We start from the raw sequence: 11,154 nt of genomic DNA on the forward strand, positions 1-11,154 counted from the left end.
GGCGGGGCCCGAAAGGCGGGGCCCGAAAGGCGGGGCCCGAAAGGCGGGGCCCGAAAGGCGGGGCCCGAAAGGCGGGGCGAGGTAGAGATGGGCGAGGAGGGGTTGGGGCAGAGCAAAAGGGGCGGGGCACTGCAAGGCCGAGAGAGGCAAGGCAGAGGCGGGGTGAAAGATGGGGCGAGGCAGAGTGGGGCGAGGCTAAAGGGGCAGGGCGTAGCGAGAGGGGCAGGGTGAAGCGAGAGTGGCGGGGCGAGACAAAAGGGTCCGGGTAAGAGATGGGGTGAGGCAGGGTTGGACGAGGCTAAAGGGGCAGGGCGAAGTGGGGGGGCGGGGCGAAGTCGAGGGTCAGGGGAGGTGAGGGGAGATGGGCGGGGATTCGGCTAGGAACTTAAGGGCGAGAAACCAAAAACGTAAGGTTTTGCCATCCAGTCGATTGGACTCATAACGACCCCGTAAGACAGAGTAGATTTGCCCCATAGAGTTTCCAAGGAGGGGCTAGTGGATTGGAACTGCCGACCTTTTGCTTAGCTGCTGAGCCCTTAACCACTGCATCACCAGGGCACCAGAAGAGCAAAAGCTACAGGCTTTTCCGTCGCGTGACTTGAACTACAGCTTCCACAATACCCCGCGGTCTCGCGGTCTCTCTCTTATCGCGAGAAGAAGCCGCTAGGGGCGTCTGTGCGGACAAACGGAAGTGTAGGTGACGGTCGGAGACATCACCGCCAAGCTGGGAACCAGGGAGATGGCCGAGACCGACCCCAAGACCGTGCAAGATCTCACCTCGGTGGTAAGGGGCGGCTGCAGGGGCCCGAGGCCGCGGCATCATCCCCGGACGCCTGGCGAGGCCCGCGGCGGCGGCGCGAGGCATCTCTGGAGGCTTCGTTGCCGCCGCGACCCGCCGGTGCGCTCGGTGTAGGCCCCTCCCCGCCCACGACCCCTCCTGGGTGTTCCTCCTCCAGTCCCTGAAGGCCCCTGATGACCCCTATGCCCCCGCCAATGTTCCCATGCCCACCCCTCAGCTCTCGCGCACACCCGATGCCTCCAGGTTGTCAAAAACAACCAAAAAAATCCTACCATTTTTGAATCACAGCGGGCCCACCATCATGGAAGGGGCTCCGCCAGCCTTCAGTCTGATGTTACGCATGGGAAAACTGAAGTCGGAGAAGGAAGTTCTTGGCTGAAGGTCGCAGAGCTGCCAGGAGGCCGGGTTGGGTCTGGAGCCTGGGATCCAAGTCTCCTCACTTCCAGACCAGGCTCCTGTCTTGATCTCTTAAAGGTGTCTCAGGATAAGAATACTTTCTTTTCTTAGGTTCAGACACTGTTGCAACAGATGCAAGATAAATTTCAGACCATGTCGGACCAGATCATTGGAAGAAATATCCTTTTTACTTGGTGTCAGCCTCTTATGGGCCTTGGATCCTATTTGCTAGGTAGTAGGTAGATGGCTAAGGAGCCCTGGTGGCGCAGTGCTTAAGCGCTGTTGCTTACTGAAAGGTGGGCGTTCAAACCCACCAGCTTTTCCACAGAGAAAGATGTGGCCGTCTGCTTCCATAAAGATTACAGCCTTGGAAACACTATGGGGCAATTCTACTCTGTCCTGTAGGGTAGCTGTGAGTTGGAACTGACTCTCTGGCAGCCAGTTTTTTGTTGTTGTTTAGGTAGATGCATGGGTGGTTTGCAGACCAGTTTCAGCCGGCCATTTACCAGATTTTTACTGAGCCTGGATGTCCTCTGTTCTCCAGAAGTGCTGTGCTAAAAGCTAGGGACGCAAAGTTGAGCTAGACAGAGGCCTGGCCACAAGGAACTTACAGTCTTCCCATAATGGCTAATGTGATTGACTTCTGACTGGGAGCCTTAGATTCCCACCATAGCCTTATGAATAGGTGCTATTGTCACCATCTTTATTTAGCAGATGAAGAAACTGAAGTTTAGAAAAGTGAAAGATCTTGCCCAGGCCCCCATCACTGGCAAGGAGCAGGGTTGGGATTTAATCTTGGGCAGCCTTGCCCTGGGTTCCTTTTCTCTTCACAATATCCAAAGGAAGTTGGAAAACAAGTTTCATTAAGACAGTTGTGTTTAAGGCCATAGTACAGGACCCTGGAGAAAGGGAATAAGAAATGGGGAGGTGGAAATGGTGTTCATTGTCTTTAACTTGATCACTTGATGACATGAGTAGTCGCATTGATGATCTAGAGAAGAATATTGCAGACCTCATGACCCAGGCTGGGGTGGAAGAACTGGAAGGTGAAAACAAGATCCCTGCCACACAAAAGAGTTGAAGGTGAGGAAGGAGCTAATTATATTTAAGAAGGAAAAAGGTAGAATACAGAGAGGTACCTCTTAAGTATTATTTTGATGTAGGTAAACTTCTCTAGATGAGTTCCCAGCCATGATCCCAGCAAGCATCCCTTTTATTCTGTCCCCTTGTGGACTCCATGTTTTGACATGGATAATTTGGAAAATGTCCTGCCAGTCTTATAAGCTTCTCTAGATCTCTTCTGTGATTTGACATTCAGGTATCCCATGAAGCAAATGAGAACATCCTCAAGAACTGCAGGATTGAAGACTTTGGGGAGATAGGGAAAATACGAAGAATGGGAGTAGGAAACAGTCACAAATTATTTTTTACAAAGTCTTCTAATTAAACCTATTGTATTTTTGCTAGAATATTGTACAAAGAAAACATCTTTTATTTACTAGAGAATTCTGAAAGGATTTTTAGTTGATCATTCTGTGTATCATTTTTATTTGTCCTCATATAATGAAAAACATGTTGATGGTCTTCCCTTTTTCAACAGGTTGCTAGTAATTAACACAGATTTCGAACACCATTTTTACAAGCCAAGAGAAGACCGAATGGCTTTGTGCACCTAACTCCTATGTGTAGACAGGTTTTATATTATATTATAAAGTGTGCGTTCTTACCATAAATCATATAGTTGGTTTTCAGAGTGATTTTTCCCCTAGTTTCTTGAACATGGTAACTTCACATCTTGAACCTTGGTTGATTGTGCTATTAAATATTAAACACTAAAACTCTGGCAGTAACTACAAAAAATTGTCAAAATTTTAGAGTTTTTTTTGTGAAGTCATTTTCTGTCATTCCTTTTGTAGTAGTTGCTATTTGATAAAAATTGCTGTGTGGCTTTTTTCTTAGACAAATAGTAAACCCTTCAATTATAACTAGACTTTGTGAAGTAAGACTTTAGTCGAGTTTGGGGTTTTTAATTCTCAGCACAAAGTGACTGTTGAACTAACACCAAATAGTGTGTTGGTAATACTTTTCAAATGGCCAAGAACATTTAAAATGTGTTTATTCAGAAATATCTGGCACTCTTATATTGCCAAACCTTAGACTTGAACCGTGGCTCTATTTCTATTATAAGTGCCTGAGATCAGATGCTAAAAGTCCATGAAAAGTAACTACTGCCACTTTAGTGTGTTAGAAGTTTTAAATATGGAAAATAATGGAATAGCCTGACATAATGAGACATCATTTGTTAGAGTTTTGCATGAGATTCTTATACTTCAGTAGAACTCTATATTGTTCATCTATGATAGTTATCAGTAAAAAATGGCAGGATTTGAAAATGCAATTATTCCATCTTTTCTTTGAACTATTAATTAGAAAAAGAAACACAAATTACCTACAGAAAAGGGCAAAAGACCGTACTGAGTCCAGTTGCTTGGCTAGAAAGTGATGATGACTTTGTAGTAGGCTCAGGTTTTTACAAAATCCTGTTTTAAACTCTTAGCTAAATACTTGCAGAGTAGCAATGTTATTACTGTTTATAGAAGACAGGGATAATAACTTGCCACTGAAAAATGCAGTGTCAGGCATGCGTCAACCTAAAGGCCAATATTGATGACGTGATTGTCACCCCAAAGTGATTTTATATAACAAAAAATTGAAAAATTTAAGAAGTTGAGGAATATTATGTTGCTTCATAGAACTCCTCAATGAACACTGTGGTTTTTTAAAGTTCCCTTTATCTCCAGTCTTGGTTGTTTGTATTACACATATAAAAAATTAAGGAATAATTTGGCCTCGTATAAATTATATGGGGAAAACAATGGAGTAACATCCTTCAATAACAAAATGGAGTAGTTGCTATTACTACCTACTGCCACTTAGGGCAGGTCAGCCAGAGTGCTGCAGGTTAGCCCCAGAGCATCAGGCTCTAGCCAGGCCAGGTGAAGCCTGTGTACAGGTGTCCGTAAGCCTAGGAAATGGCAAATGGAAACTGTATGGCTATTGCTGTTGTAAGGGTAGTCAGGACTTAGGTAGGAGCTGGCTTCTGTAAATAAAAAAGAAAGTTTCTAAAGGCAGGCTTCCCTAAGCAGTAATCTGCCCTGAATAAAGGTGCCTCAAATCCTGCTGTTGAAATTTCTTTTGTGTCGAGAATGATTTGTTTTGTGTTCCATGTCTACAGATTCAAATGCATACACCACTCTACCAGCTAAAATCTCTGGAAAGAGTAGATACAGGTAGCCAAAGGCAAAGTGGGCAGGAGGAGTAGTGGTGGTATGGCTGGAAGGGAAAGCTGACAGCATAAAGCCCTCAGTGATGGATATTGAAGGTGAGCTGTCGCCTCACACGTCACAGAGGTGACCCAACTTTTCCAAAGTAAGTTCCCCAGAACACTTGTCCCTGGAGAAGCTTCCAGGAGGAAGGGTTCATGGTCACTTGGGTTTAGAAAACTTGCAGCATACTAGATTCACTACATGAAAAGTCATAGTGCAAATTAGCATCTTAAAGGTTGTGAAAGCCCTACAGCAGAGAAATTGGATTTAACTTTCTCACCCACCTATTTCCAAGTTATTTGACCAAGGATCCTTTTTTGGAGGATGCATAGCACCTTGTTAACATTTCATTAAACTGTTGTTAGGGGCTCCCAAATTGGTTCCAGCTCACAGCGAACCTACGTACAACAGATCGAAACACTGCCTGGTCCTGTGCCATCCTCACAATCCTTGCTATGTTTGAGCCCGTTGTTGCAGCCACTGTGTCAGACCATCCCATTGAGGGTCTTCCTCTTTTTCATTGACCCTCTACGAGCATGATGTCCTTCTCCAGGGACTCGTCACTCCTGATAACATGTCCCAAGTACATGAGATGAAGTCTCGCTATCCATGCTTCCAAGGAGTCTTCTGGCTGTACTTCCAAGCCAGATTTTTTTTTTTTTTTTTTTGTTCTTCTGGCAGTCCGTGGTATATTCAATATTCTTTGCCAACACCATAATTAAAAGGCATCAATTCTTCAGTCTTCCTTATTCATTGTCCAGCTTTCCCATGCATTTGAGGCAGTTGAAAATACCATGGCTTGAGTTAGGCGCACCTTAGTCCTCAATGTGACATCTTTGCTTTTGAACACTTTAAAAAGGTCTTTTGCAGCACATTTGCCCAATACAGTATGTCGTTTGATTTCTTGACTGTTGCTTCTGTGGACGTTGAGAATGGATCCAAGTAAAATGAAATCCTTGACAACTTCCAATATTTTCTCCATTTATCATGATGTTTCTTATTAGTCCAGTTGTGAGGACTTTTGTTTTCTTTATGTTAAGGTATAATCCATACTGAAGGCTGTAGTCTTTGATCTTCATCAGTAAGTGCTTCAAGTGTTCTTGCTTTCAGCAGATAAGCTTGTATCATCTGCATATCACAGTTTGTTAATGAGTTTTCCTCCAATCCTGATGCCACATTCAATAATATTGTTCGGTAATTTCTGCATTCTGTTGGATCACCTTTCTTTGGGATGGGCACAAATACGGATCTCTTCCAGTCGGTTGCCCAGGTAGCTGTCATGTGAATTTCCTGGCATAGACGAGTGTTGTATCCATTTGTTGAAACATCTCAACTGGTATTCCGTCAACTCTGGAGCCTTGTTTTTCACCAGTGCCTTCAGTGCAACTTGAACTTTTTCCTTCAGTACCAATGGGTCTTGATCATATGCTACCTCCTGAAATGACTGAACATTGACCAGTTCTTTTTGGTACAATGACTGTATTCTTTCCATCTTCTTTTGATACTTCCTGCATTGTTCAGTACTTTGCCTATAGAATCCTTCAGTATTGCAACTTGAAGCTTGAATTTTTTTCTTGAGTTCTTTTTAGCTTGAGAAATGCCGAGCATGTTCTTCTCTTTTGGTTTTCTAACTGCAGGTCTTTGCACGTTTCATTTATAATACTTGGTCTTCTCGAGCTGCCCTTTGAAATCTTCTTTTCAGCTCTTTTGCTTCATTATTTCTTCCACTCGCTTTAGCTGCTCTATTCAACAGCAAGTTTCAGAGTCTCTTCTGACATCCATTTTGGTCTCTTCTTTCTTTCCTGTCTTTTTAATGACCTTTTGCTTTCTTCATGTATGATGTCCTTGATGTCACCTCACAACTTGTCTGGTCTTCAGTCATTAGTGTTCAACGCGTCAAATCTATTGAGATGGTCTCTAAATTCAGGTGGGATATGCTCAAGGTCCTACTTTGGCTCTCGTGGACTTGTTTTAATTTTCTTCAGCTTCAATTTGAACTTGCATATGAGCAATTGATGGTCTCCTCCACAGTCGTCCCACAGCCTTGTTCTGACTGATGATATTGAGCTTTTCCATAATCTCTTTCCACAGATGTAGTCGATTTGATTCCTGTATATTTCATCTGGTGAGGTACACGTGTATAGTTTCTGTTGTTGAAAAAAGGTATTTCCAATGAATAGGTCATTGGTCTTTCAAAATTCTATCATGCGATCTCTGGCGTTTTATCACCAAGGCCATATTTTCCAATTACTGATCCTTCTTTGTTTCCAACTTTTGCATTCCAATCACCAGTAATTATCAATGCAGCCTGATTGCATGTTTGATCAATTTCAGACTGCAGAAGTTGGTAAAAATCTTCAATTTCTTCATCTTTGGCCTTAGTGGTTGGTGCATAAATTTGCATAATAGTCGTATTAACTGTCTTCCTTGTAGGCGTTTGGATATTATCCTATCACTGACAGGGTTGTACTTCAGGATAGATCTTAAAATGTTCTTTTTCACAATGAATGTGGCACAGTTCCTCTTCAATTTTTCGTTCCTGGCATAGTAGACCATATGATTGTCCAATTCAAAATGGCCAATACCAGATCATTTAAGCTCACTAATGCCTAGGATATCTGTCTTCAAGGATTCCATTTCATTTTTGACAACTTCAGATTTCTTAGATTCATACTTCGTACATTCCACATTCCAGTTGAAGTAGAGTAGTTAAAATACACATAGGCAGATATCAATTAAACTCACCCAACAAACAACTTTGGATTCAATTTATAAAACGCCTGTATTGCCAGTACAGGTAGTCCCTGACTTACAACAAAGTTCCGTTCCAATGACTTCATCGTGAGCCAGTTCTGACGTAAGTCTAATACCTCATTTTTTTTTTTTAAGTTTTCATTACTATTACCTTTTATTAGCAGTATCTTTATAAATCCAGCAGTTTTGAACAGAAAATCATAAAATTGAACATCTGCAGGTGAACATCTGAGAATGATAACATCAGCAAATTACACACTGCAGCATGTTACTAATGATAAGATGTACAAAAAAACTAAAAAAGTGCAGTTCCTCGTAACTCAAATACATCATAAGTCCTAAATTACCTGTACTCAACCCCTTCTCTGAGCTGACAAGCAAAGCCTTAGCCTTGTGTAGAATAGGCTTCAGAATACTGGCGAGGTCTTCACATTTGCAAGAAAGGATAGTTTACCTACTCAAGAAGATGCCTGTATGAAATGAGAAATACAGGTGCCTGCTGAGTTATGATAAGGCTGAGCACATGGGTGACCAGATGGCCCACTGCCCCCCACCTCCTACCTATTCTCAACTCTTCTGAATGAATAAATCGCCTCAGACAGCACAACCTGGGTCAGCCAGAGAAACAGCTACTTTCTGCTCGAACCCACTCCCCCTAAGGATGGCCCACATCCTCCTCTTACTGTACAGAATATCATCTGATACAGTGCTGGAAGATGAGCCCCCAAGCTTGGAAGGCACTACACGATAACTGCAACAATGGGCTTCAAACATGCCGATGATTATGAAGATGCAGGACCCAGCAATGCTTCCTTCTGTGATACGTAAGTTTGCCAGGAGTCAGAGTCAACCTTACGGCACCAAACAACAGCCTTGTCACTTCATGAAGGTTTCACCCATAGCGTAAGCCTTTCGTTACCATTAGCATAAACAGTATGCCAGCCATTTTTTATGCCTCTATATCTCAGAGGTAAGGTGTTATTCTGGTTCTACTACATTTAGTGTCAAGGTGGGTCCCTTTTGAAATCCGTGAAGCTCACTGGAACCTCATGGGAGCCTCGTTGTTGTGTAGGTTGCCGGTTCTATTAGGTGATGCTTCCTGGATGTGTTAATTTTGTGAACTTTTGCTTTTTTCTCCCCCCTTTATTTCTGTGAGATAAGGCTTGCAAGCATAATTATGGCTTTTCTGTGTGATAGTTAGGGAGCTCTGATGGGTTTGCTTTGGTTTTTCTGTGTCATATTTAGAAAACCAGAGGTTCTTCATGTAACCTAATGGAAAGGCGCCAGCAATAAATTACCTAGTTCTCGGTGGCATACTGTCATACCACAGATCAGTGGTGCCACTCACCTCACTGGCAAATTGTATTGCCAGATCATATTTCTCAAAATCTATATTACCAACCAAAAATTTAAACACGCTCAGTTAGTAAGCATGCATTCCAATTCTGAAAACACATGCCATCAAAAAAGGGAAAAAACGCACTAATGAAAGGGATATATATCGGCAGGTATCAGCACTGCCCCTCCTAATTCATATGTTCTGCAGGAACATTTCATGCTTCTCATTCTCCGTCTGTTTTTTGTTCATTTAGAGGCCAATAAAGATCCTACTTAGGCCTAAAAAGTACAAAATAGTATGGAGGCACTTGTATCAAGGAAAACTCAGCCTAACATTTGATTAAGGGCCCTCACCTCCCCAGCCCAGGGGCCCCCATCAGCTCTTCATTTAACCTCTGGTGAATCCTGTTTTCCTTCAAGTCACAGAATTTTGTAATGTTTTCATCTTATTTTCTTATCAATCCTGTTTTCCGCTTTGTTTCATTACTAGTAATGTACTACCATAGTTTCACCTTAGCTGAAGAAACAGAAGTATTTCAGGTAATTTAAAGTTAATTGGTCTTTGGGAGTATGTTGCAATCTCAACCCCACTTCAAGCATTGTTTCTGTGGGAACAGAGTCTTCCAAACAATCAACTTAGAAATGTACTTTTGTCACATCCTGTTTGTACTTTTGGTGAAAGAGTTGTAATTCTCCTGGAATCCAGATTGCTAGCTTTCATGGAGGCTGGGGTAACCCACACAGGCCATTGTCTTTGGGTGTCCTTTTGAACCTCAAGCTTTGGGGAGAAAAAAAGAAAAACTGGTCCCTGAAGCCACTTTTGAGTCAAACAGTGGCCCACATGAACTAGTATGACCATTTTGCTCTGGGCGTTCTGCTTTTTTGAAGAATTCAGTCTCTTTTTGGGAAGCTGAATCCGAAAAAGAGACTGGAGCTATGTTTAGGGTAAATCAATAATTATTTTAACTGGTCTTCAAGACAGTGTTGTATGAAATACCTGTCTGATGTTTGTAATGAAACTGTCACTCTCTTGCTGTGCAGAAAACTACGTGTCTTGAAGAAACCAGGTTCTCAGAGGTCGACTTCATGCCTTCAGTCAGCCTTTTGGGAAACCAAGTAGTTCCTCCAATGTGGCCTTGCCCTGCACTTACCCTAACTGAAAATCACAGAATCAGAGTGTCCGAGTGGAAGCAGACACATTTATAATAGTGATCAAAGAATTTTTATGAAAATTCATGATTGGAAGAAGGGATATGTGAAGACACCCTAAAACTGAGACACTTGGCCTAACTAAAATGGCTAACACAAGGTCTGGCTCAGACTCCATTTTGTCTTAGGCTCCACTTCTGAGACAGTGACCCATGACTGTTAATAGGTAAACCAGGGAAGGTCAGCTTGCCTTTGGGAAGAACACTTCGTATGTTTTAAATAGATTAACCAAAGCCCTCCAACGGGGGGTCCATCCTATGTTATCTTGCTAATCATGTATTATCTAACAGAAACATGGTTGTCACATGTAAATTTTTCTATACCTTTTGTTTCCTCCAGATAAACTTTTTGTGCTCCTTATGGATATGTTTTTGTGTGGTAGATCCAACTATAGTAGTTTAGAGGATGATCCCTTTCCAACTGACAGTGAGTTTACGTGGGCAATCTCTTGTTTAGATTCCTGGCAAATGTGTGGGTGATGCATGTTGGGAACTTTAGGATTACCTTTAGATATCCATAGTGATGATGCTAGTAAATATTGGAAAGGTAATGTTAAATTGTTACACATTTAAAACGAGAGAAGAAAACCCATTGGTCCAACACTCAGGGTACTGTTGGTCATTTCTAAGAGCTTTAATTCCTACTTATGGTATAGTTGAATTAGAAAAATCTTTAAGAAATTTATCAATCACTATGGGATAAATAGCAGATGAAGTTGCTAATGAAATGGAAACAACAGTGATCTCTGACCTCATTAGCCAAGGTGGCATTAGATAACAGAATAGCCTTAGATTTTTTATTAACTCAAGAAGCTGCAGTCTCTGCTGTAACAAATACCTCTTGTTGCATTTGGATAAATAACACAGGAGAAGTAGGGCAAGATTTACTGTGATAGTTAAGATTGTGTCTCAAATTGGGCTATGATTCTCAGTGTTTATATGTGATCACCCCCATGATGGGATCTGCTGTGAGTAGCCAGTCAGTTGAAAGGGAGTTTCCTTGGGCGTGTAGTCTGCATCCAAATACAAGTGTATGTTCTGGCTTTTGCCCTCTCTGGATCCTGCAGCTGTCTTCTGTTCATCTAACCTCTGGTTCTTGGGACTTGAGCTATCAGCTTACCTGCCAGTCTTGGGATTCATTGATCTTCACAGCCTGTGAGCAAGAGTCCTCCTCTCCAACCTGCCCTTCTAGGGTTCACCAGCCCCTGTGGCTACGTGAATCAGGAGAAGCCTCTATCCTGATCCACAGACTTGGGACGTTCCAGCCTCTACAATCGCATGAGCTGTTTCCTTGATATAAATATCTCTCTCTCTCTCTCTCTCTCTGTGTGTG

At 42.5% G+C, this 11,154-nt stretch overlaps 1 protein-coding gene across 1 annotated transcript; it reads left to right on the plus strand.

Moving 5' to 3' along the window:
* Positions 1-637: 637 nt before the first annotated feature.
* Positions 638-3,038, plus strand: HSBP1 (heat shock factor binding protein 1). The gene is made up of 4 exons (XM_004377724.3): positions 638-784; positions 1,307-1,373; positions 2,158-2,278; positions 2,796-3,038. The coding sequence occupies exons 1-3, from the start codon at positions 740-742 to the stop codon at positions 2,274-2,276; spliced, it is 231 nt and encodes a 76-aa protein (XP_004377781.1). The 5' UTR covers positions 638-739; the 3' UTR covers positions 2,277-2,278; positions 2,796-3,038.
* The last annotated feature ends 8,116 nt before the right edge of the window (positions 3,039-11,154 follow it).

Source organism: Trichechus manatus, unplaced genomic scaffold (genome assembly GCF_000243295.1).
Source record: "Trichechus manatus latirostris isolate Lorelei unplaced genomic scaffold, TriManLat1.0 scaffold00053, whole genome shotgun sequence".
In the NCBI taxonomy this organism is placed as follows: Eukaryota; Metazoa; Chordata; class Mammalia; order Sirenia; family Trichechidae; genus Trichechus; species Trichechus manatus.

What these genes read in the sequence shown, in the direction of transcription:
- HSBP1 (XM_004377724.3), top strand. Translation starts at nt 740, where the DNA reads ATGGCCGAGACCGACCCCAAGACCGTGCAAGATCTCACCTCGGTG. An exon ending in TGCAAGATCTCACCTCGGTG is followed by an intron (nt 785 to 1,306) that starts GTAAGGGGCGGC and finishes TTCTTTTCTTAG; the next exon opens with GTTCAGACACTGTTGCAACA. An exon ending in GGACCAGATCATTGGAAGAA is followed by an intron (nt 1,374 to 2,157) that starts ATATCCTTTTTA and finishes TAACTTGATCAC; the next exon opens with TTGATGACATGAGTAGTCGC.